The sequence below is a fragment of the Spermophilus citellus genome (assembly GCF_964194105.1).
Source record: "Spermophilus citellus genome assembly, chromosome: 1".
Lineage (NCBI taxonomy): Eukaryota > Metazoa > Chordata > Mammalia > Rodentia > Sciuridae > Spermophilus > Spermophilus citellus.
The window spans coordinates 151,660,442-151,687,615 of NC_138182.1; the positions used below are offsets into that span (position 1 = coordinate 151,660,442).

At 43.2% G+C, this 27,174-nt stretch overlaps 1 protein-coding gene across 3 annotated transcripts in view; it reads right to left on the reverse strand.

Annotated features, from left to right (window-relative positions):
- Positions 1-573: 573 nt before the first annotated feature.
- The window catches only part of MAML1 (mastermind like transcriptional coactivator 1), a 46,715-nt gene continuing 20,114 nt past the window's right edge, over positions 574-27,174 (reverse strand). The window contains exons 2-6 of one of the 3 annotated variants that reach the window (XR_014020656.1): positions 11,823-13,238; positions 9,876-10,115; positions 7,816-7,912; positions 3,625-6,172; positions 574-589 (exon numbers count right to left, since the gene is read on the reverse strand). Coding sequence is in view for 1 of the 3 variants with exons in the window: in XM_081282239.1 (XP_081138365.1) it covers positions 5,193-6,172; positions 7,816-7,912; positions 9,876-10,115; positions 11,823-13,238 (2,733 nt within the window). In the remaining 2 variants the exon portion in view is untranslated. Of the gene's footprint in view, positions 590-2,732; positions 6,173-7,815; positions 7,913-9,875; positions 10,116-11,822; positions 13,239-27,174 lie in introns of those variants that run through there. The other 2 variants (XR_014020657.1, XM_081282239.1) reach the window with 2 other exon arrangements.

Consider the following 27,174-nt stretch of genomic DNA (forward strand, 5'->3'; position numbering starts at 1 on the left):
ACCCAATTAAAAAAATCATATAAGATAACAGGTGAAATGTCCAAAAAAGAAAATGCATCACTGCCCATTTCTTGTGCTGGCCAGGGATACCTTGGAATACACTTAAGTTCAGGCTCTTGCAAGCTTGTTCACAGGCAGCTCCCATTTTGCAATTCCCAGTGGCTTTGCAGCCACATTGCCAGCTCCAGGCCTGTGTCAGTTGACTGGCTGCAAGGCAGCCTTATTGATAGTGCTGCTAACAGTGGTGTGGCAGTCCAACCCCAAGGTGAAACATGAATCCCCTGACCTTGCCCTAACTTACCTTGGGCATCTCTTGAGGATGGGCAAGCTAGTAAGTCTTGCAGGGGCTGGCAGAAGTTCTGGAATGGCACAGGCTTGCACTGAGGTTCACTGAACCCCAGAGGCACTTGGTGGAGGCAAGAGCTGCTCCTGGATTGGACGGAAAAAAAAAACCCTTTGCTTTTTAAATTCAACATGTGGGGTGGGCACCTAATTTCACCTTCTGGGCATTCCACCCCCTTGTGTTGACAGTGCTTCTCTTCCTTTGGGGGAAATTCCTTCTTCCCTCTGAGCTTTGGCTGGAGGGATCCTTTCCAGCATTTTTTTTTTTTTTTAAGAGGGAGAGAGAGAGAGAGAGAGAGAGAGAGAGAGAGAGAGAGAGAGAGAGAGAGAGAATTTTAATATTTTATTTTTTAGTTATCGGCGGACACAACATCTTTGTATGTGGTGCTGATGATCGAACCCGGGCCGCACGCATGCCAGGGGAGCGCGCTACCGCTGAGCCACATCTCCAGCCCCATCCTTTCCAGCATTTGTACCTCAGTTAAATGTAATCTTCTTAAGAGACCTGCCCTGACTGCCTCCCATGGCTATCTTATCACCCTGCTTTGATTCCTTTTACACCTCTCTGGAATGTTTTGGGGTTGTTGTTGTTTTGTACTAGGGATTTGAATCCAGGAGTGTTATGCCACTAAGCTATACTTCTAGCCCTTTTTGAAATATGGTCTAAGTCACCAATGCTAGCCTTGAACCTTCAATCCTTTTGCCCAAGCCTCCTGAGTCACTGGGACAATAGGTGTGCATCACCACGCCCAGCTTCTGGAATGATCTTGATGGCTTGTGTGTGATGTCTCCACAGGAGACTGCAAGGTCTGTGGAGCAAGGACCTTGACCTCCTGGATTGCTGCTATCCTCATTACATTTCCTGTCCCTGGCAGAATGCTTTGCCACAGCAGGTGTTCCCTAACAGCTGCTGGGCAAACTGTCCTTTATGGAGCCCTCCTCCACCACCCTAAGCCTGGCTAGCAACCTGTGAGATACTGGGTGGTGGCAGAGTTGCAGAGACCTGAAACCACCTGGTCCTTGCCACTCCTGAGGTCCGACTGGTCAACACCTCCTTGACTCTGAAGTTATGCCTAACTTCCAACATGGCTGCAAAGAAGGAATTTTTAGAGCTATTAGCCACATTTCTTTTCAATTGGCTCACAACAGGCCCCCCCACCAAACCATTATCTAAGTTACTATGTTCAAAACCTTCATATTTAAAATAACTGCATTTAGGCTGGGGATATAGCTCAGTTGCTAGAGTGTTTGCCTTGCATGCACAAGGCCCTGGGTTCAATCCCCAGGAGCACAAACAACAAAAACCCTGCATTCTATCTAGATGTAAGATCATCCTATCTCACAATTTATTTAACCAATCTACTATGGCAGCTGTGTAGACCATCCTACTTCTCTGCATTTATGAATAGTATTACTATGAATGAACACCACTGTTATAAGCTTTTTTAGAAAGGTTACAGAAGGATGGCTTCTTAGAATTGGAATTGTGGGGCTAGAGAGATGGCATGAACATTTTAAGGAGCTTGATGACACTTCTTGCAAAACTTCCCACATCAGATATTCCAGTAATCTGCTTCACCATGCAGTGGCCAGCACTTATTATTCATCTGCGTTCACCTGCCAAGCAGGACTGGTGCACACTAATTCTGGTTTGAGTTGGTTCCACAGATATTGTACATTCTTAGTCAAGACTTTATGGTCAGTCTTAAGGTTGTTTTTCTTTTTCCTTTATTGTCCCTTACATGGCAAGGCCATAAACATGGTTTTGTGTTTGTCATGCATGTTTCCTCCCTTTCTACTAGTGTAATCTAGCTTTTAGGGATACTTTTTCACCCCACCTCCCTGCTCTTCTCTGTGCTTTCAGGAATGCCGGCTGCTTCCAGCTTCCAGTTCCTGGTGAGCAGAGTGGGGAAGAGTGGCCGCCATTCACCCCTGAGAACCAGACTCCATCATCAGATCTCCTTTCACAGCATGATGCTGGCAGGGAAGGTGTAGACACACGTGAGCACACTGTTCTCATCATGAAAAAGGGAAACCAAACCCTACCTGAAGAGGGACTAAGAAGGACCTGGGGAAGAAAATCTTTGAGGGTACATACCTAAGTTTTAAATAAAACATCAGACCACTAAGGACCTAAAATATTCTGAGTTATCTATTCCACCTTCCCTCACACTAGACACAGGACGAGCTTGAGAGGGGAGTGACCCTGGCTTTTCTAGTGATGTTAGCTCCAGTATCCATCATCATATAACAGAAGTCACTGAGGCTTCAACATACCAACCCCTGTAACAATGTGCAATAAGAAAGCTAAGTTGAATCACAAAAAGAAGTCAACGAAGAATTTCTTGCTGGCTTGCCCGATAGTAAATCAAATACACAGGCAGTTTCCATACTAGCAAAATACTTTTATTATTTTTATAGTGATAAAACAAGGAAAGTAAAGGTTTCTTTTTGGTGTATACCAGAGTTAAGGGAAGTAGAAGAATAGGGAATTAACAGGATTTTTATGTACTTCTGATGACCATAAAAAGTTAACAATACCAACTGTTTGCCATAAAACTTATCATAGCTCCCCCAAAACACATATATAAAGGATCATAGTTTTAAAATCTATAAAAGTAAAAAATATACAGTCGGAAGCTCTAACACTTATTCCATCTTCAATATAAAATTGTAAACATTTATTTACACAAAGCACATGTGTATAATGAAAGTCCGAGCACCCTTTTCTTCTGAGTCGTGGCTCTGGGAAGATGGGGATGTGCACGGAAGCAGAGTCATCTCCTCCCCTGACTCCCCAAAGCCAGATTCATAAATAAAGCCATGGGCAGCTCCCAGGGGGACCCCAAGAATCACATTTTATTGCTATGACACTGCAGCAAGTGAGAAGCCCACTGTCTGTGGAGCCGGCTGAGTCTAAGGCAGAGTGCAGGGGCCGGCAAGTGCTTGGGGCACAGAGGCAGAAGGCGGGCAGCAGCTGGGGGAGACCAGGAGAGGAACAAGGATCCAAAACCAGCCTTCAGCCCTGTTTTTGGTAGAAAACCCACTGAAGTCACCCTCTTCCCCTTCAGATTGGGGAACTTGCTCAGAGGGTGGAGTCTTCACTGGCTTTATGATTCATCCCCTTAAGAGCTAAATTGAGTATTTGGGGAAGGCTGGGAGAATGGTTAAAGGGGAAATGGCCCACACACAACTGGTGGTGGCAAATGGCTATCAGAAACCATCTGAGGGTCCAAGTACCCCCAGTGAAAAAGGCACTGCTGGTGCAAACTAATTACCAACCTGTGTACAACCCTTTCATCCTTCCAAAGTGATCCAGTCTGATCACAGGAGTATTCTCCTTGGCTCATATCTTCACATGATACTCCATTAATGATCTATTTTGAGACTCTAGGGAAACAGAGAGGGGGTTGTGGTTTCTCCACAGACCACTGCATATGCCACTCTTTTCAGTGGACTCTTTTCCCTTCACCACCTGTGTAAAGAGTTTTGCACTGCGCTCACCATCTTGCTTTCAATATGAAGAAGTGCTCTTTCTTGTTTTCCACAAACAGCCCACACACCATATTCCATTCTGTGGGCTCTCAGCTCAGTCAAGTCCATTAACTAATACACCTTCAAAGAGAATCCACTTAAATCTTTAGAGGATGTGTTAGTGTTATAAAGCAATCTTTAAAAGTGCAAGTCATCTGATGTGGGAGTGGCAGAAGTCAGCTAAGTAGAATCCCTTCCCCTGGGCTGGCCTGCAGCCTCCTTCCCCAAACCTTTATAGTGCTAGGGGTTCCCCAAGGACTTTTAATGACTCTTTCCCCCCTGCAATGTAGTAAATCACTGTTCCTATTATGGCTGGAGAGAGGAAGAAGGGGAAGCAGAAAGAAAGGTCATGGGAAAAGAAGATGGGGTAGAAAAAGGACATCTACACACACACAACTGAACAATGATTATGCTCCACCATGTTAGTACAAATTGCCAGAGAAGCTGCAAAAGGTGGAGAGTCTTAACACATGGCGATACTAGATCTCCGAATCTCCACCTTCAGCATTTAGCCTGGGGTCTTGGTGCCAGGATATGGAAGGAACTCCTTCCTGGGAGATTGGGGTACTCAAGAGTGACAACAAGGAAGAACAGCACTAGGAGGAGCTGCTGGGAAGACCCTCTGTGGGTAATCAGATCTGCTATCTCATGGCCTCCTGTTCCTTTTTGGCATGTGCAGTCATAGCCTGCGTTTACAGAAATAATTTTCTAGGTTCACCCCTGAAAGCTGACAAAAAGCAGAAATAAAAACAGGCTCTTAATCAAAAGGAACCCTAGGTTTCCAACGCCTGCTTAATCAATTTAAATCATCACCTATCTAATCTGCTTAAAACCCTTTAAAAAAATTTTTAAAAATCTTTTCTATGCTACAAATTGCAAATAATTCCGCTATTTGAAGTTTCAACAACAACAACAACAAAAAAAAACTGCCTCAGCATTGAGGCAAGTGGAGAAATCTTGGGAGTCAACATGATGGCACAGATTTTTATAAGCCTGACATTATGGGGCTTCACTGTTGCTACTGTTGGTTTTTTTTTTTGGTCATTTGAATAGGAAACCACCTTTAGAATCCTATCCTGCTGTCCCAATACCGGGCAGTCATGCCAGCAGAAAAGCGGGGGTCAGCCCAAAGGACTGCGACTGCTGGCCTGGGAGCCCCAAATATCCTGACCAGGGCTGGCCTCGGCCACAGCTTAGGCTCTGCCTTGCAGGGTTCCCTGGGCCATGGGCTTTTGGTCCAAAGTAGTTGCTCTTTCTTGCATCTGAGAACAAAAATATAGGATGTGTGAACACTAAAAACACCATAAATTCCTCCATTAATGTGACCCTAGAAGGTCATCCAAATCATTCATCCACTCCTCAGAAGTCCTGTTTTTCAGCAGGGAGTCGATCAGGTCGGTGTGTCCAGCCACACTGGATAGCCCACTGCTGCTTGGCTGCCCACTGTAGGCAAAGGGCAGCTCCTGGCCCACGGTCCGCCCAGGGTAGGCCTGGGTGCAGTGCAGTCCCGCCCGGCTGCTCATCTGTGAGGCAGGGCTTTGGCTGAAGGCCCCTAGCTCAGGCCCTGCAGGGTTCAGGCTGGGCAAGCCCTGCTGTGGGGCCGCCTGGGGGGGTGCAGGGGCTGGGGCATTGGTCCTTTGCTGTGTGCTCACTGGGGGCAGCATGGACCCTGCTGCAGCTGCTGAGCTCATGGGGGCCATGGGCCTGCTGGGCATTGCCTGGGAGAACTGTGGACTGGACATTTTCAGGTGGGCCTGTTGCATGTGGAAACTGGAGGCTGCAGTGAAGGGACTTACATTGCTGTTCCCTGGAGTCTGGCTGTTCAGGTTCGGCATTCCCTGATGTTGCCAGGAGGCATTTTGGCCTCCTATGGATGCTGACACCCTTGGGACTTGTGGCTTAGTTAAACCAGAGGTCAGGGTCCCCTTATTGTGTTGCTGGGAGAGACTGGAGCTCCCCAGGGAGTTCTGTCCATAAGCAGCTGAAACTGAGGTGTTCTGGCCCACGCTGGTCTGCCTTGGAATGTGGGCGTGTCCATTGGTGGCCTGTGGCGGGGGCTGGGCAACCATCTGGGTTATGCCAGAGGCCATACCATAGAGACTGCTCTGAGTCACGCTCTGAGAGCCCGTGAACTGGGCCACACCCCTGTCCTGCTGGCCTGAGTTTGAGGGGAGAGAAGAAACTGAAGCATGTCCAGGGCCCATTGGCATTAGATTCCCAGGCTGAGGGAACACTCGAGGACAGCTGGAGTTGGATGAACCCAAGTTGTTCATGCCAGGCACAGTAGCAGAGGATCCTATAAAACAGAAGATTCTATCAATCAAATCAGCATTTCTTTCTTTTTTTTGGTAAAGTCAACATTTCTTGACTGCCACTGTGGAGACAACTCTAAGACCCAAGTTGTAGCCATTCAGAGGCATGAAAGACAATGTCCTAATACCAGATCTGTTGAGCACAGGTACACTGCCAAGAAGAGAATCCTGGGGGAGTCTTCAGAAAGAAGGTGACAAATACCCTGGGCTTTAGAAGTGTAGAAGTTTAGCAAATTAACAGCTTGGAGGAGAAGAACATTCCAGGCAGAGAAAAGAATGTGTACAGGCCAGAGTTATGAAAGGCAATATAGGGACATTAAGAGGCTGGCTGTGGCTGCAGCAAGGGGACGGTATCTAGTTAGTTAGCAATAAGACAGAAAAGCTAGTCCAGGTCAGACTGAAAAAGCTGAGGATGGCCTGTGAAGAGCAGGCCAAACAGGAGTTGGTCTGAGACTGTGCTTTAGTTCTGCTGAAGAAATAAATGTTCAGGTCACTTTGCTGAGGTAGTGGTAATATGGAGAGGGCTCGGTTAAGTCATTTCATCAGACCCCAATGTTTAAGCCATAAAATAACAAGATGGTCAACAAGGGAAGAGTCTAGCATGAAAACTATTTACTGAGCACCTAGTATGTGGCAGGTGCCATTCTGACAGGCAGCAGGGAAGGCCCCTATCCTCAGGGAACTTGCTGTCTAGGGTTTTTAGCCTAGGTAACAGGCACATGGTAACACCATTAATCCACACAGGTTTTTTCTGGATAGGAGGATCATTGTTCAGGGATTGGCCACAACTTAATACTTTCCTTTTCTTCTTTCTATTAGTACCTAAATAAAAACTGGGCCAAGGAAAAGAGGAGAGCCCATAACAGTCCATAACAATGTGAAATGGGGTGGAGGCAGGAAACTTGGACCAGACCCAGGGTTCTGAGATACCTGCAGACTCCAATCCCATGTTTTCAGTTGGCCCACACATAAAATCTCATCTGGTCTTTTTTTCCAGGACACATGGATATAGTCATTTTCTCTGGCACACTTTATAGTGAGGGTCATTGACTAAGGAAAGAGGTTTCTAAGATATTGCAAGAAAAGTTAGGAAAGCAGAAATAGATCAGCTCTTAACGGTCACCTGAAACCTCTATGTACTTCTGAAGTGACAGCCCAAGCAAGTTACCCAACACATCTCAGGACAACTGCTGAGACCTCAGTATGCTTCCTACCCTTTCCTGGCTAACTCATGAAGCTGTTTTTGACACCAAAGTGAGTAAATGGGGAGAGAAAAGAAGCAAAAAGCTATAGAAGTACATTAAGTCTCTCCTTATCTAGAAAACAAGAAAGGGTTATTTTTTTGAAGAGACACCTAAAGGAAGAATTATAGAAGCCATTTCCTGTTTGTAAGATGACCTCTGAGTAGACATTATTTTCTTTCAAAGGCATTTCCAGCAATCTGCCTGGTGCTACACAGTGACTAGAGTGATAAGTCCCCTCAACAGACTAAGGCTTCCAGGAGTGAGTAAATCCATTTCAGGCAGGGAACAGGAAATCAGCACTCAACAATGATCAACAAGGAACTGAGAAGACCTGATTGGTATGTCCAAACCTGTTTCTCTCTGCATCCACTCCACCCCCTTACCTGTGAACTGTCCAACCTGCTGTGGGAAGGTGCTTTGTGTTGGGTCTTGGTACTGGGGGGGTGGGCGGGTCAAATGGCGCTGAAACTGCTGCTTCTCCTAGAAGTGCCGAGAATGACAAAACAATACACAAGACAGAAACAAAAACAAAAACAAACAGGAGAGTCAGGTCAGAGAAAAGCAGTGATCAAGATTGTTATTCACAGAGGGGCTCCTGAGGGAATAATGTAGGTGAGCATTATTTGAGCATTAGGGATTGAAATCAGGGGCGTTCCACCACTGAACTATATCTCTAGTCCTTTTTTTAAAATAAGTTTTATTTTTGAAACAGGGTCTCACTCAGTTGCTGAGGCTGTCCTTGAATTTGTGATCCTAATGTCTCAGGCTCCTAAATTGCTGGGATTACAGGTATATCACTGCGTCCAGAGCATCTGGGGAACTTTTAATAAATAGTATGAAACCAAAGATACAACGAGTAATGAATTAAACAAACAAAACAAAAAAAAGGCAGGTGTATTAGTTTAGAAAAATGGAGGGTAAGTAAGGGAAATCAAAGCCATAATGAGATACTACTTCATACCACTAGGATCAAAAAACAACAACAACAACAAAAAAAACAGAGAACTAGGTGTGTATGTCAGTGGTAGAGTACTTGCCTAGCATGTGCAAACCCTGGGTTCTATCTCCAATACTATGGAGGGAAAAAACAGTAAGAAAATAAAAAGCATTGGTGAGGATATAGAGAAATCTGCACCCTCATACACTACTGGTGGGAATGCAAAATGATGTGGCCACTGTGGAAAACAGTCTGGCAATTCCTCAAAAGGTAAACACAGTTACCATATGACTCAACAATTCCACTAGTATATTCCCAAGATATTTCAAAATATGTGTGGCTGGGCACAGTGCGCACACCTGTAACCCCAGCAGCTCAGGAGACTGAGGCAGGAGGATTGTGAATTCAAGGCCAGCCTCAACAACATCGAGGTGCTACACAATACAGTGAGACCCTGTCTTTAAATAAAATACAAAAAAAGGCCTGGGGATGTGGCTCAGTGGTTAAGTGCCTCTCTGGATTTAATCTCCAGTACCAAAACAAAAAAACAAAAAACCCAAATCACAAGTCTGCATAAAAATTACTAAATCAATGTTCAGAGCAGTGTAATTCATAGTAGTCAACAAGCAGAAACAACCTAAATACTCATGAACAGATGGATGAATAAATAAAATGCAGCACAGCGATACAATGGATTATTCAGCTATAAAGAGGAATGAATGACTAATAAAAGTACCTAGTTGAATCTTGAGAACATCTACACAAAATGCCTAGAATAGGCAAATGTGCAGAGATAGAAAGCAGATTAGACACCGTATAAGGTTGAGGAGATTGGGGAATGAAGAATGTACTCATGGATATAGGTCTTGTTTTTAGGTGAAGAAAATGTTCTTGGACTGTAGTGATGGATGCAAAATTCTGAATACATTAAAAACACTGAATTGTACGGTTTAAATGAGTGAATAATATCTTATATGAACTATACCCCAATAAAGCAATAATTTTTAAAAATGGCAGAATTGGGTCAGTGATCATTCTCAATTAGACTTCATTCCCTCGAGCGAGTTCCTATGTAATTAAAATCATGAGAACTTTGACTTAATAACCCTTAGTGCCTGCACACTGTGCTTGGTGACTAAACCAGTAAACTGTGCATCCTGATTCTAGAACCTCAAGAACATCTTCACTCCTCTCCCCATGTTCTGGCTGACAATAAACTACATTTACAAAGCTGGGACCCATGGTTCCTGATGAACAAGGGAGCTCGGTGACATGGCAAAATGCACTTTATACTTAAGAGTTCTAGTCATAGATTCTGCCTTCATTCATCCCAAGTGACACAAGGTAGCTTCAGACATAGGCCACCTCTGTTGGAGAAATGCCACACTCCTAGAAAGTATATTTTAAAGGACAAGGCATTCTAACACCTGGCATGCAAGCAAAACAAGGTAAATCCACAAGTGCAAATAGAGTCTGCTTGATTTTCTTCCTCCTTTCTCTTTTTACCTGTTCTGCCAGAAGGTGCTGCTGCTGCCTCTGCAGAAACTGTTGTTGCTGCAAATGTTTTTGCTGCTGCTCCCTCTTCTGTTGGTCCAAAAGCAATTGATGCTGTTTCATTACAGCTGCCTGCTGCTGGCTGCTGAGATAGGGGGAGCTGTTGTGAGTGTTGGCCACGGACACAGCAGGTGGCTGGGTCCCCACGCTGGCAGCCTGGGCTGGCACAGGGATGCTGGAAGGGTTCTGCTCCTGTCAACACAGATGAAAAGGATAGACTCAGGGGTGGGTGGGTGGAGTCTTCATGCTCTGATCAGTCCAGATGAGCTCCAGCTCTAGGGAGAACCTCATTCAAGGCTCACTCTCTTAAGTCAAGCCTCTGCTTCCCAGCTGACCTCCTGTAAACCTTCCAGTGGGATGCGGCAGAGACCAAAACAGAAGCTACCTGAGCACTTGACATGTTAGCTTGGCTCCCTACGGTTCACCAGTGGCAAAAGTGTGGTTTTACTTAAATTAAGCATATTCAAGCTCTCAAATTTCCAAGTTCCAGTAAGCAATAAAGACTTATAAATGCTCACTTACCAGAACATGTGCATAAAAAGAGACCCATAAACTGAGGGAGGTTCTGTTCAACAGAAACGTTATATCCCCAGGGTGTGGACCTGGGTTTGGGCTATCCCTGAACTGCCAGGAATCATATGTCTATCTACTTGCATATAAGCATTTTTCTGGGAAGAAACTGCTTAGCTTTTTGTCAGATACTATGCTCAAAAAATACTGCGTTATCAATGGAAACTTTAACAAATTCTCTGTTAATATATAAACCAAAAATAGGAGTCATGTCAAAGGCTATCATATTATTCCAGCATCATTACTCACATGTAGAAGAATGGGAAAACAGTACAGGGAAAAGGCAAAAAGCAATTATTATTCAAACAAATTTAACTTCTTGAGCTCCTCTGCAGTTCTTATTCGTTCGTGCATATAATCTTCCCAAGATTCTTAGATTCTGATAGTATAATTCCTTAACCCTGTCACCAGAAGCTAAAGGGCTCCTTGAGAGTACTCTGTAAGATACTTACCAGCATGTTGCTCTCCTTTTCTGAAGTTCATATGTAATAGCTATGTACTTTTTTTTTGTTTTATTGTTTTGAGATCATATCAATTTATTGTGTATGTATATACTTTTCAGTATATACTTTTCTTTTGTATATACTTTTCTTTTGTATATACTTTTCTTTTGAGGATAAGACTAAGCTTCAAACTGAGAAGCAATCTCCAAAGCAGAAATGAACAATACATACAAAGTATGAGATACAAGTGGGAGGGAGTCTCATGTCTTTCTTCATATCTGTCCACAGCCTTGGCCTCCAGAGTTCAAATGTAGAAGAAATATATTAAAGGCAAACTTCTTATTTTGAAATTTGGCTTGGGCCTATAGATGTCTGTTTCCTCTTGAGTTGTGGATTTAAGCACCATCATATATGTGCATACATGTCTACATGCATTTCTGTATAACTCAATACCATCTAATAAAAAAATCCAACTTTAAATTAGTGGACATAGGGTAAACAGTAGGCAATATGTCATTGAATCCTGACATTCTCCCTATAATGGGTTTATTAGTTATCTATCACTGGATAACAAGCAACTCCAAAACTTATTAACTCATGATTTATCTGGGAAACAATTCAGGCAGGGCATAGATGGGCTCCTCCTGTCTTGTGTGATTAGCTGATGGTTCACAAGGAGGCTCAGTTTTAGAGGGTGATCTAGCTGTCACTGGGGCACCTTGATTCTATTCCCCTGGAAGTAGAATCTAGTAGATAACACAGGCTCATTTCCCACCTTCGAGGGCATCCTTGGGTCCTCCCTATAGCTCTTCCAGAATCTGTACCTGTTCAATTCCTAGTAATGCAAAACAAAGAAGGAAAAAAAAAAGTGAAGCAGTTCACTTACCTGGCCAGGTTGAACTAGTGATCGGAAGGGCATATTTCCGGGCTTTGGTTTCATTGTAGTAAACAAGGAGTTCTGCTCATTATTTAGATGAGGCAGCTGCTGAGGAAGATAGGCCATCAAAGCTGGCTTGCTCTGGCCAGACCCAGGACCACCTTGCCCACAGTCCGCTTTGTAATGAGAAAGGGGTTTTGTATTGCCGTAGTCTAGCATTGAACCTTGGTTATTCACTGAGTTCTGATTCAAGTTACCCAGTGGCTGGTGACTTAGCAGGTTCACATGGCCTGACTGGAGGTAGGCACCTCCAGGCCGAGGGGAACTCTTGTTTACACTAGGCATCATGAGCAGTTTGGAGTTGGAGAAGTCTTGCTTGTAGCTGGAAGGGCTGGCAGGTTTCTCCATGGCATAAGGGACATCTAAGGGACTGTGGGAAGGTCCTGTCTGCTGCCATGTGGACATCTGGCCTGGGGTGGATGCTGGGGTGGCCTGCTGTGGGTTCTGGAGCATTTGCTCGCGCTTCTGCTTGGCAGCAATCTGCTGGAGCTGGTGGGCAGAAGACAGCTCTGAGGCCCCTCCTGGGCCCTGGCTAGGCAATACCACACTTGGAAGGGCCCTTTGTGCATTCTGGGCTTGGGCTGATGCCGGCATCAGGTTAGAACTGGGATTGTCTGCCACGGGTTGACCAGAGGTATGAAACAGTGTCTGAGGACCTCCAAGGCTGGGGGAATCTGTGCTAACAGGGGCAGATGATGGCCCCAGAAAGGTCTGTCCTGCAGACCCAGTCCTGACTTGTGGAGAGCCTAACTGTTCTTGCTCAAAGGTTGCTGGAGAGAATTCTGTCTTAATATTAATGTCTTGGGCCAAGGGGGTTTGGGTGGCAGAGGCAGAAGGCTCTGGATCTTTCTTTTCCTCAAAGTCCTCTGTAAACAGGTCCTTCATGTCTTCATCAGGTACCGACCTGTTTAGCTCCTCGATAAGCTCCTTCCACTCCTGCTCGTTAAGGTTAAGGTCAGGCATGAGGTTGCTCTGCGATATAGAACCCCCAGCCCCAGCAATCATGCAGGGCAGGTCATCAACAGGTTCCTGCTTCAGTTCTTTATTCAGGCTCAGAGGAAATGACTCACCAGGGTTGCTGCCTCCATTCAAGTGGAGGCTGGAGTCTGCAAGACACTTTTTGTTGATGGAGTCAAGCCCCAGGGAATGCTTTCCACTGGACTGCAGGGAATCGCCCCCAGTATTGTCAGGTGGACCAAGGGGTGAGGCTGGAGGCAGCCCATTGGTAGACACAGCTATGCCCAGAGGGGCCTCCCTGCGGGTCTTCTTATGCCCAGGAAAAAGATCTCCATAGCCATTTTGTTGATCACCATTCTGAGGGGAGGCAGCACTGTCAAGATTCCTTTTCACTGTATCATGAAGATGCTGAAAACATTGGAAAAAGAAACTTAGATACCTAATAACATGTCCAAGGTTCCCTCTGCTTCCAATAGTGACTTAAACCAGCATCCCTTCAATCCTTTCCTGTGGGTGTGCACCACCCACTTATGGGGAACTTCCTGGCCAGTCAGAATTGGATGTCTAGTTCAGCCAGGGGAAAGCAATGCAGTAAACCCTGTCTTTTTGCAGGATACAAGCCTGATGCTGCCCACTGCCACCTAGTTTGAGAGTTTGCCCAAGAATAGAGCTAAGGAAAAAAGAGCCAGTGGACACATCTACATTCTTGAGGACACCACTGGAGCCTTGAATATTTTTTTTTTTTAGAGAGAGAGAGAGAGAATATTTTAATATTTATTTTTTAGTTCTCAGCGGACACAACATCTTTGTTTGTATGTGGTGCTGAGGATTGAACCCGGGCTGCACACATGCCAGGCGAGCGCACTACCACTTGAGCTACATCCCCAGCCCCGAGCCTTGAATCTTATCATACCTGAGACCAGTCATCCTCCTGGGTTTTGTACTTACATGAACCAATAAATTTCTTCTTGTGTTTAAGCTGGTTTAATTTGGATTCTGTTACTTTTAGTAGAGGAAGCCCTGGCCAGTGCTCTGGTCAAGGTGTGTGCTGTCCTCAAGTACCCTGCTTCTACTAGGTTGCACAGGCCTGGTTCTTCTTCTTCTTCTTCTTCTTTTTTTAATTAGTACATATTAACTATACAGAATAATAAGTTTCATTGTGGCATACTGTACATACATATAACATCTCTGATCATTTTTATCTCCCCATTCCCCCTCTCTCCCCTCCCTTCCTCTTCTCCAATATTCACAGTCGCTTTCTTTCTTTCTCTCCCTCTCTTTCTCTCCTTACCCCCCTCTCCATCTCTCCCTCCCTCCCCCCCCTCTCTTTCTTTCTTTCGTGTGCAGTACTGGGGATTGACTGAGTTATATCTTCAGCTCCTTTATAATTTTGTCTTAAGACAGGGTCTTGCTAAGTTGCCCAGGCCGGCTTTGGATTTGCCATCTCTGTCAGCCTCCTGAGTAGCTGAGATTACAGATAGATATATGCCATCATGCCCAAAGCCCACCTGTCTTCATACCCTTCCTGGGTCTATCCCCTTTCTCCCCACTGAATTGCTCCTTTATATGTCATATAGGATTATGACCTTAAGATTCCATCCACTCTCCTCCCCATCAACTCCTAAGCATCTTCTAATCCCTTGCTCCCAATCACCACCCTTACAAACCTCGTCACTTCTTACTAAGACCCTTAACTGGAACACTATCATGTCTTCTCTGGCACCATTACTTTCTGCTTCCCCATTTTCTCCTCAACTAGATTCGTTCAACTAACCTTATTATGAGTCTACTTGTGCCAGGGACAAGGCGCTGTGGGGAATTCAAAGACAAATATTCTACTCTTCATGAGCTTCCAGTATTCTAGGTCACAGGACATACACAGATAGGACTACAGAATAAGACCAATAAGCAGCGAGGCACAGTAGTGCACGCCTGTAATCCCAGCTACTCAGGAGTCTGAGGCAGTGGGAAGATTGCAAGTTTGAGGCCAGCCTGGGCAATTTAGCAAGACCCTATCTCAAAGTAGGGGGTGGGAAAGGGCTGGGGAGGTAGCTCAGTGGTGAAGTAAAAACAAGGCACTACAGCAATAAGTAGCTGAGAGTTCAGGGGCAGGAATTACATGAAAAGAACATGGCAGTGGGGTGGGAAGGAGAAAAGGTGGTTACTTCCCTAGACTCATCTTTAGCCATCAGGAGAGACTTTTCACAAGGCCCAGGAGGTGCCTGTTCTCAGTCTCTAAAACTGTGCTGCTCCCTTCCTAGTTTAGTTTTATTATGTTTTGTTCTTCACCCTTCACCCCTAAAGTTATCCTTTCTCTCACTATCCCTAAGCATGTATGGTATATTGTTAAAAATGACCCTTGCCAGGCATGATGGTACATGCCTCAGGAAGTTGCTGAGGCAGGAGAATCATAAGTTCAAGGCCAGCCTCAACACCTTAGTGAGACCCTGTCTCAAAATAAAAAAAAAATTTATGAAGGGCTGGGAATATAGCTCAGAGGCAGAATGCTTATGGGCTCAATCCCCAGTACCACCCACATAAAGGTCCCAAACAATACCCCTAACTATTATCTCTAAACAAATTCCAAGGAAGTCAGGGGTAGCATGTAGTACTTCCTCTGTTAAATTCAGTTGCAGAGAAGGGCCACAATGCCATCTCACTGGCTGTAAAAGCCAAGTGCCATCGTATTCTTGGGTATCCTGCCTGAGGTAACTCTGAGGGCACTAGCTCTCAGCAGCAGACCATGTGCTGGACCCCACAAAGGATAATTTTCTCAACCTCAGTTCAAGTCTAATGCTCCAATTCCTTTTTTCTTTTTTAAACCATATTAAGGTTTCATATTTTTTAAATGTTAAAGTTGACCGCACAAAACTGTGTAAATCCCAGCTGAGCATCTCTCTAAATCCATATATGGGTACCTGAATTAGCCTGGAAAAAAAATTAGGAATGCCTCACAAATGAAACTGTAGGGCAGAGGTAAGCAACGCAATTCTAGGACCCAATTTAGAACAGGGCTTCTGTAACCCAAGGATGTTTGGCTGCTTTACTTATATGCAGGTTCTTCTGCTTCCACTGCCACCTAGGGGTGAGTGAAGGCTTCTAAAATGGATGCTTTATAAAATACACTGTTTGAAAAGTTTCTTTTGAAAAGGTATATTCATCCTCATTTAACTGGTCAAAAGAAATAAACATGAGTTGTTAATATTTCTTTTATTTCTATGTTTTCTGTTATTTTCTTTTGTTCCACAGAGGTCTAGGATGGTCTGTAAACCCTAGAGTTTAGTATTTCATCTTCCTAAGGGAAAAGATGGAAAGCTAAGGGGGTCAAGGCATTTGATGAGTCAGCTGGCTGTCCCAGATTAGAAACAGAATCCCTCTTTGCCCTAACAATTATAAAAGCTGCCACTCCCTCTTTCAAGAGCCGCATGCAAACAGCTGCAGACAAGTTCCAAAGGAACAACTCAATTTTGCAATACCCACTGCTTTTAGCCAAAGGAAACACTGGGCAGTTTTCTCAACTACTCACAAAATTTAACTGGAATGATGTAGGCGGGAATGGGGAGTGTGGAATGTGGTGGCCCTGGCAGATTTTTAAGACTTGGGCATTTGCAGGAGTGATGGATACATGCAGGGCATTGTAGGGAAAGCAAAGATGTGTAAGCCTTAGAGCCTAATCTTCAGGCATTTACAATGGAATTGGGAAAACAGCCTAAACAGTTTAAAAGCTACATAAAAGAGAGTAGATATTATAAAGCAATACAAATCTGGCTGCCCCCTATATGCTCAGAGTAAGCGGACTTTTGGGTGCTCGGCTCAGAGGCTCCTGTTCTAACTACAGAATGGTTTCAGTGGCATATAGGATTCCAGAAGGATCTAGTTCTGGGAAATGATGCCAGAAGCTTATGATCTGCTGAAGAACAGTGCATACTCATAGATGGCTATCAAGGAACAACCCCACAGGCCCAATTCCCACCCTATTCTGGGCCAGCTCTCTCATGGGGAGGCCTCAACCCTCTAGGTGCCATCTGCCATCTTCTTTTTGCGAAAGGGGTTCTGGTATATCAGTGCTGCTCTGAATCAAGCTGAAGCAAGCCACACCTTGTGGACAACAAATCAGCATCCTGTCCTCCCCCCACACATTAGTAGACAGTAAGGACCTTCCTCTAGTCTCCACATCCTCCTTCAACCATCACTGCTGCAATCCCAGCGTGCTTTGTGGTCAAACTCACTACAAAATGACACCTACTTGCTTCCATTCCGAGTTAACAGATGGACTGCTAAAGACAGGAGTGGTTTCCTCGTATCGGTATTCCTTACCCATTGGCAGCCAGCTGGGGAGGCCATGGTGAGGCACTTCCTGCCCCCCACCCTCCCCCAGCACTGGGAATTCCTTTTTTTTTCTCTTCCAACTTCTCCTCCTCCTGTCACCCTCCTTTCAGTCAGATACCCCCAGTCTTACCCCTTGGGGCCAGCATCTCAGTCCTCTGAGGTTATGTGGTTTCTATTCCTCACAGTTTGGGAATGGATTGGATGTGGGAAAGAAGAAAGGATGGAGTTAGGATTGCCATCTCCATGCGGGGGTGATGGTCTGCCACTTAATGATTTGACTCATTTGCTTCAATCTTTAAAGTTCTCTTTCCTCACATTTCTCTCCCACCCTCTCTTGCCTTCTACTCCTGGGGTTGTTTCCTCTGTCTCCCTTGAAAAGTCTCCCCCTTTCTTGCTCTTCAATTAACTGGAGTCCTCTCCCCTGTTCCTTCCACACACTCTCCCATGTCCTCATGTGCCTAGGACTGCAGATCATACTCAGAACAGGCCCAACTGCCCTGGGATCAAATGCTGAGCCAGCCAGCCCCGGCTCTTCCAACCTCCTTTCCCATCTCCCAATCTGCACCATGCTGTCACACACCAGTCTTACAGCTGCTCAAATGTGCCCCCTCATTCCTGCTGCAGGGCCCCTGTACTTGTCTTCTCTTTGCCAGAACACTTCTTCCCTCTGATCTTTAAAAGGATGACTCATCTGTAATTCAGGTCATTTATCTCCTCAGTCACTCCTTTATCACCTGCTCCTCCCCACAATCACGCTCTTTCCTACTTCCTGGTTGACTTCCCCAGTGGGGCACTCATCTGAATGGGCCTACCCCTCCCAAGAATGATGAGCAAAGACCCCAGGCCTAAAAAAGGGCCAACCACTCAATAAGCATTGGTGTCTGAACGTAATGTCTCTGGCCTGGAACTTCTGCAGACCTCTTAATTCCCATCTGTCCACCTACTTAACCAGCATGCCTCTACTTGGGCGTTCACGGACAACTCAGGTGAAATCTGTCCAAAGCTGATTTCAGCTTCTCCAGTCCTATTTTCCTTTCCCTGCTCTCACAGAGAATGTCAGTACTAGCCATTTAGTCACATAAAACAAAAAAGCAGAGAGCAGCCCTTGACTCCTCCTTCTTCATTACTCCCATCTAATCAGTCCCAGGTTCTTGGCCTTTTTCTCTTCTTTTCTTTCTTGTTTCTTTTTTTCTTTCAGTGCTGAGGATCAAACCCAGTGCCTTGCAAATACTAGGCAATCACTCTACCTCTTAGACTTTCTTGACCCCACCTACTTGTCTCCATTCACTGACACCAGTTTCTCTTGCTTGAATTATTTTAACTGCATCTAAGGTCTTCTCATAGTCCCCACCCCCATCTGTATTGCACACCATGATCAGAGTGATGGTGCTAAAGGCAAATCTGATCTCATCATCTTTCAGTGGCTCCTGGCTGTCCTTGGGTTGTCACAGGCTGGAGCTTGGCTCTGACGTCTTTTAGTACCATCTCTCCAACCACACCAGGCTGCACTAATGGGCTGTCCAGGACTCCCCAGAAGTATAGGTTAAAACACATAAAATCAGAATTTTTTAAAGTTAATATTCAGTCTAATACCATACTTGCTTTTGCTTTGCCCATGAGTTCTATCAGTACCCTGTATGTATGGTATACTGAGAGGCCCCTCAGGAGTCCTGACTTGTTTCTGTAGGGGCATGTCATTACTTACCCAGTATGCCTTGCTGACCACTCACTCCCACTTATTTATTATGATTCACTTCCAGTTAATTATTATTATAACTCATTACTCCCGTTTAATTCAGAATCTCAGTCTTTAAAACAACCCTAGAGGATGAGAACCATTATTCCTGTTTTCTAGTCAAGGAAACTCAGAAAATTACATGCAGTTTGTACATTCAGCTGTGAATATGAATCCCCTGTGACTGTTGGGGATCTGCTGCAGATCCCCCAGTTCAATCACCTATAACAAAATGAGAACTGGATCCCAATTAATCCCACACATGTGACACTGAGAAAGAAGCTTGCCTCTGAAACACCAACATCCAAGTGACGTGACTCAGAGTTTCAAACTGTACAAACAAGGAGTATCCTACTATAGTGCTAAGCATGAAGAATACCATCAAGAGTCGATACCAGAAAAACAGGCTGTGCTATGATGAAATCCCACATTCCAGGGCCACAATGATTCTTTATAAGATATTAAAAGGAAAAAACAAACAAACAAAAAACCAGAGAGCCACCTATAGCCAGCTACTAAAAATTCCTACTTTTACAATATTATTTGTGTTAATATTTGGAACAGTCACTGAGTTAGAATGCAAATAACCTAGCATGGGGAGTACTAAAGATCTCTGTAGCACACACTCCTGTCACTGAATCTACTCATCACAGATATATAGAAGACGGTGAGGTCTGGATTGATGCATTTTCCAGAAAACTTTACGATTTGGTTTCTGAACATTTTCATTATCACTTAAAAAAAGCAAGTTTATAATGGAGATTAAACACAGAGCTGCTTTACCACTGAGCTATATCCCCAGTCCTTTTTTAAAAATTATTTTATTTTGAAGCAGGGTTTAAGGCATTGCTAAATTGCTGAGGTTGGCCTTGATCTTCCTGTCTCCTCTAGAGTCACTGAGATTACAGGTATGCACCACCACACCTGGCTTAAAAAAAATACTTTTGATTTTGAAATAATTCCAAGTTAACAAGAAATTGCAAAGATGATACAAAGAGGTCCTATGTATCCTTCTTAGTTTTCCTCAATGTTTACATTTCACATAATTAGAGACCGGCCTTGAACTTTCAATCCTTCTGCCTTGTCTTCCCCAGAAACTGAGATTACAGAACATTGCACTGGGCATGTTACCTTTTTTGGCGGGGTACCGGTGATTGAACTCAGGGGCACTCAACCACTGAGTCACATCCACAGGCCTATTTTGTATCTTTAGAGACAGGGTCTCACTGAGTTGCTTTGCACCTCACCGTTACTGAGGCTGGCTTTGAACTCATGATCCTCCTGTCTCAACCTGAAGAGCCACTGGGATTACAGGCATGCCCCACCACACCCCGGCACCTTTTTTTTTTTTTTTTTTAATAAAAGCTTTTTTTTTTTTTTTTCATTGCTGGGGATAGATACCTTGGCCATTCTAGGCAAGCCCTCTACTACTGGGTTACATCCCTAGCCCTGATAAAAGCTTTAATGGAAAACAAAACACTAAGAAAGCAAGGCTATGTAAATATTTAACAACAATATAATCTCCTGCATGATTATAAAGCAGAGAGTTAAAATTCACTGAGAAACAAAATTGTTAACTATATTGATTCTTGTACTTGGCAGGAACACATTCTCTTCATGATAGAAAAACCAATAAAGAAAACTAAATGAGGCTCATGTTGCCTGGTGGACATGAAAACAGAGCAGGCTATCATTAACTGGATGTGTGAATTTAGTTAAGACACAATCCATTTAGGATCTGCTTTCTTGACCATGAAAATGCTTGGGTTAGATGATCTAAAGTGGATGATGGTTGTCAGGGGCTGAGGGGAGAGTAATTATTATTTAATGAATATAGAGTTTCAGTTTTGCAAGGTGTAAACACAGTTCTGGAGACAAGATAGTGGTGATAGTTACACAACCACAATGTGAATGCATTTAATGACATTGTATTGTATCTTTAAATATGGTAAGATGGTAGATTCTATGTTTATATGTATTTTACCACAATAAACATTTTAAGGTGATTCTTCATCATCCTACATTCCTTGAGTGCTCAAATTTCCTGTCTCATCAATATCTTTTCACATTTGATCTTAGTCAAAAGGTAAGAAGCAATCTTTAATATCTTTTAAAAATGACCAAATAAGCTGGACATGATGGCACATGCCTGTAATCCCAGTGGTTCAGGAAGATTGCAAGTTCGAGGCCAGGCTCAGCAACTTAGCAATGCCTTATGCAACTTAGAGCCTGTCTCAAAAAAAAAAAAAAAAAAAAAAAAAGAGGGCTGGGGATGTGGCTCAGTGGTAAACCTCCCCTGGGTTAAATCCCTCAACAAAACAAAACACAAACACAAACACACACACACACACACACACACACACACACAAAACCTTTGTTATGGAAGATATCAAATATATACCCAAAGTAGACAGAATAGTATAATAAGCCCCCACATGCCCACTCACCAATTTTGACTTATTTATGCTGTAACCACTGCCTGGATTATCTAGCAATCACATATTTTCTTCTTAAATACTTCAGCATATATCTCTAAACTATAAAAAGCTTTTTTTTTTTTCCTTTTTTTTTTTTTTTTTTTGGGCAATGCTGGGAACTGAACTCAGGGCTTTGTATGTGTGAGGCAAACATTCTACTACTGAGCTATGTCCCCAACCCCCGAACTATAAAAAGCTTTTAAAAAAATAACCACATCATTACTGAATGTTAAAGAAAATCAAATTGTTTTTATAGCTGGTTTATTCAAATCAGGACCCAATATGCTACATCTGGATGATATGCTTTTTTAAAAAAATATTTAATTTTTAGTTGTAGTTGGGCACAATATCTTTATTTATTTTATTTATTTATTTTTATGTGGTGCCGAGGATCGAACCCAGGGCCTTACACGTGCTAGGTGAGTGCTCTACTGCTGAGCAACAACCCCAGCCCTGGATGATATGCTCTTAAGACCATATGTGACACTCTCTCTTCTTCTCCTATTCTCCTTACTATTTATTTGTCTAAAAAGTTTAGTCACTTATCCTGGAGAATTTCTTACTTCTATAGTTGGCTGATTATTTCCCCATGGTGTCCTTTACAAGTTCTTCTATCCCCTGTATGAGACTTGAACAGACTCAGATTGGGGGAGGAGGTATACATACTTGTGAGTGTTCAACCACTGAGCTATATCCTTAGCCCTTTATTTTTTATTTTTAGCCCTTCTATTTTTTATTTTTATTACTGGGGATTGAAGCCCGGGGTACTTTACCACTGAGCTACATCCCTAGGCCCTTTATTTATTTATTTTTATTTTGATACAGGGTCTCACTAAGTTGCCACGGTTCATCTCTAACTTAGAATCCCCCTGCCTTAGCATCCCTACTAGCTGGAATTACAGGCAGACACCACTGTGCCCAGCCAGATTTTTTTTTTTTTTAATCAACTATCAATAATGAATGTGTGGGCTGGGGATGTGGCTCAAGCGGTAGCGCGCTCGCCTGGCATGCGTGCGGCCCGGGTTCAATCCTCAGCACCACATACAAAGATGTTGTGTCTGCCAAATACTAAAAAATAAATATTAAAAAAATTTAAAAAAAAATAATGAATGTGTGGTGAATAGATTTCAGGGGGAGAGAATACAGCCAAAGGGACCAAGTAGAAAACTGTTGAAATAGTTCCTATAATGAGGACCTGGTTGAAACAGGTTATTTTAGAGTTAGGTAGAAGAAAATTTAGTACATATCAGTGTATCTTACAGATAAAGGCATTTCTATCTAGTCTGAATACATGGGTAAGATTTTTTTAAAAGGATGAAAATGTGGTTTTCCTTGTTGGGGAAGAGGTTGAGTTCCATTTTAATGATGAAGAAATGATTGTGGGAACCCCATCAATAGCTAGGAGGTAGTGAATAACACAATCTATGAGTTCTATGGAAAGACAGCCATCAGCAAGACATAAAGCTGGCACCATGAGCAGATCTGATCACTCAAGAAGAGTGAAAAGCCAACCAGGGAGGAGGTGAAAAGTCCATGATGAAACAGAGCACAAAGGAAAGTTTTAGGTTAAATGCATTGGAAAGGTCAGAAAGGTAACCACTGAACATGTGTGGCAATTAAGAGGTCACTGATAATGCTGCACGGACAGTTTCAGAGGAGTTACAGAGTAAAACCCTTGACTTGAGAAATAACTGGAAGGTGAGTAAATAGAGACTGTGTGCTTTGTTATTTTCTAGGTTATTTTATTTTAACATTTATTTTTTAGTTATAGTTAGACACAATACCTTTATTTCACTTAATCATTTTTATGTGGTGCTGAGGATCGAAACCAGGGTCTCACATGTGTGAGGTGAGGCTCTACCACTGAGCCACAACCCCAGCCCTCTACATTTATTTTTAAAAAAGAGATAAAGTGGTGGGTATGGTGGCACATGCCTGTAATCCCATTGACTCAGGAGCCTAGGGCAGGAGGATTGCAAGTTCAAGGCCAGCCTGGGCAACTTTTTTTTTTTTTAATATTTATTTATTTACTTTAGTTTTAGGTGGACACAATATCTTCATTTTATTTTTATGTGGTGCTGAGGATCATACACGTATGCTAGGCAAGTGCTCTACCTCTGAGCCATGACCACAGCTCCAGCCTAGGCAACTTAGTGAGACCCTGTCTCAAAATAAAAAATAAAAAGGCCTAGGGGGCTGGGGATGTGGCTCAAGTGGTAGCGCGCTCGCCTGGCATGCGTGCGGCCCGGGTTCGAACCTCAGCACCACATACAAACAAAGATGTTGTGTTCGCCCGCCGAGAACTAAAATAAATAAATATTAAAAAAAAAAAAAAAAGGCCTAGGGATGTAGCTCAGTACTAGAGAGCCTCTGGGTTCAATCCCCAGTACAGCAGGGAAAGGAAAAAAGAAAAGTAATACAGTAGATTAGTGGTTGCCAAGGGCATGAAGGGAAGTGAGAAGATTGATAGGTGACAGCCAAGAGATGCAGGATTTCTTTCTAAAGTGATGAAAATATTCTATAATTGACTGCATTTATGGTTATAAAACTCTGTGAATGTACTAAAAACCACTGAATTGTATACTTTAAGTGGTAAATTGTATGACATATGAATGGTATCTCAGTAAAGTCATTAATTAAAATATGAGGGGGACAGATTGGTTGGTAGTCAAATAGGGTCAAAGGAGAGATATTTTAGAATATCAGACTTGTGCTCACTTGATAACAGCAGATAATTACCGTTGATTCTATTATATCCCTCTAAAACACTCTGGAATTCATTCTATGAATGGAATCAGGCTCCTTCTTCCATTAGGAAAAGATGTATCATAACCACCACTGAAAGTGGAACATACCATGATTTTCCCACCTTAAGTCCCAATTTGGACTTACTTAACTGAGGGACTCTGCACATAAGACCACACCCCTCCCATCCAAAGCCAAACTCTCCAACTGGGTTCACCAGGCCATCCCCACTCAGGCTCTTCCACTTCTTGTTTATTCAATCAGCATTCTTTCCTCTGTTCTCTGTTTGCCTCCCTCTTTATTATTTGTTTGTTTGTTTGTTTTCTGTAGGCATGGACAGATGCTCATAACACCTTCCATCTTTTGACCTCATCCTACTTTATGTGCCGTTTTGTATAGAGTTTAGAGAGCAGCTACAGCTGAATGTGGTGGTGCACATAGGAGATCACTTGAGCCCAAGTGTTAGAGGGTGGTCTAATCAACATAAGGAGACTCATCAAAAAATGGATGGTGTGACAACTGAGTCCTGGTGCTTAACTACTGTGTGCTCACAGGCAAATTACTTAACCTCTTGAGAAAGTTTGGTTCCGCATCCGAAAAGACAGAGGGGTGGGTACTAGCCACTTCAGGGAATGGTTACCACTTATTGAGCACCTGGATAACATTCTTACTGTCCAGCTCCTCTTCCTTCCCTTTTAGAGCTTTATAAAGACAGACAGGTCTTTATTTTGTTCATATTCACCAGATGACCACCTATTTTTTTGTTTATTTGTTTGTTTTACTGGGATTGAACCCAGGGGTGCTTTACCATGGAACTATATCCCCAATCCTTTTTATTTTTTAAGAAAAGTTCTCACCAAGTTGCCGAGGCTGGCCTCAAACTTGTGGTCCTCCTGCCTCAGCCTCCCAAGTTGCCGGGATTACAGAGAAACACCATCATGCCCAGCAACCACCTGGTTCTTAAATCTAAGGAACACTTTTCAGACTGTAATCCTTGACCTCTCAGATGATCACTCCTCTCTCTTCTAACATCTCTCTTCACTTAATGTCCACATGAACACTCTCTGTGGACTTATTCCTGACTCCAAGGCCACTATTTGCAGGCAGTCCCTTCTCTTTTTCCTTTAAAAAATTATTATTTTATTTTTAAAATTTTATTTGGCAGACTGCCTCTTCTCATGATCCTTAAATGATGATGGTCACCTTCATTCTTTTTCACTGATGTCATCTCCCCAGGTAACACCATCCATACTCAGGCCTTAAGATGACAACCTGGCATAGAACTGGCACTCTTTGTTTTTGGTAGAGCTGAAGGCCCTGCAGATGCCAAGCATATGCTCTATCACTAAGTTACACTCCCAGCCCAGGCACTCAAATATTCACTGAGTGAATATTTAACACATCTTTCTCTTTTGTGTCTTACCCTCTCTCCTCTGCTCTAGACTTACATGTTCAGTTTAAACTGGGAATCTCGATGTATATGTCAGATAAGATATAATCCAAGCTGGGTTTTTCTTTCCCTAAATCCACCACTTCATCTTGTGCTCCCTGACTAGATGCATGGTTCAATCCCTGTCCTCTCAGATGATTGGACACTGATTCTACTTTCTAAATCTCTCTCCAGTAAGAGACCTGGAGAGCTTAGTTCAATTCCTCATTGTTTAAAATCTAGATCACTAAAGTAATTTCATGCTGATTTCAATTCCTCTCTGATGTAGCTCACCCTTTATGATATTATCAGAACGATCTCTATAAAACAAACATCAAACCATTTTAAATTCCTTAAATCCCCATCACTTAACAGATAAAGTTCAAATTCCTTAAACTGGCACAAAATGGTCTGTTTGATGTGTCTCTGATTAACTACTTCATGTACTCCGCTAATATTCCCTTGAGGTCCCAACTTAAACTGAACTACTTTCAGGACTGAGAATATACCCCCTATCCTGGCAACCTTACCAATCTTATAAGACTTGGCTCAAACATCATTGTTGTCATATTTTCCCCCCAGACTACTTACTCCACACCAGCTCAAGTTTCTTGATCTTGCTGGGCACAGTAGCACACACTTGTAATCCCAGTAGCTTGGGAGGCTGAAGCAGGAGGATCGAGCGTTTAAAGCCAGCCTCAGCAAAAGTGAGTCACTGAGCAACTCAGTGAGACCCTGTCTCTCAATAAAATACAAAACAAGGCTGGGGATGTGGCTCAGTGGTTGAGTGCCCCTGAGTTCAATCCCTAGTACCCCCCCCAAAAAAAAAACAAACAAAAAACCCAAACCAGCCATATCATCTCTTTCCGATCCCTCTTCTTTAAGATGAAAACATCTCTCCTTGCAAAGATTAATTCTCTTCAGTTTCATCTTTTTATTCTGTCTGGACCTGCCTCATCTGACACATTCCTCTTCAAATTCTTTCTCTCCTCACCTCAAAAATAACTTCCATCTGTTTTGCTCTAAAGCAGTGATTCTCAAATTGTGATCACAGCCCAGCAGCATCAATCAGCATTACCTGAGAATGTATCAGCAATGCTCATTTTCAGGACTTCATGCAGATGGTTTCACTGAGTCAGAAACTCTGGGATGGATGGGGTCCAGGGAGGTTTTAAAAGTCTTCTAGGTGACTGTGATGCATGCTGAGTTTGTGAGCCACTGCTGCAAGTGGATGGATCTTTCAAACTTATATTCAATTTTACATTCCAAAACACCCTGAACAAAAATGCTTCCCAAGCACATTCTGTACTTTAGCTACTTCTCTCTTACTCCCTTATCATTAGCTTTTCTAAGAGCATCAACCACTTAGTACTCTCAAGTCAGAACACTCAATGACTTCTAGAACCCCTCCAATGAGCTGTGTATCTTAAGCTCTTTAACAGACAAGAAAACTAAAACAGTTTAATCGACTTGTCCAAATGGATCTGTTAAGTCCAGAAATTATTCTATCATAAGAAAAATTTTAAATATTCTCAAATGTAGCACAGAGAATAAAATAAAAATGTAATAAAGATATCAAGACAGATTGATTTAATAATAGAGTAATGAATACAGAAAGCAGATTGTCAG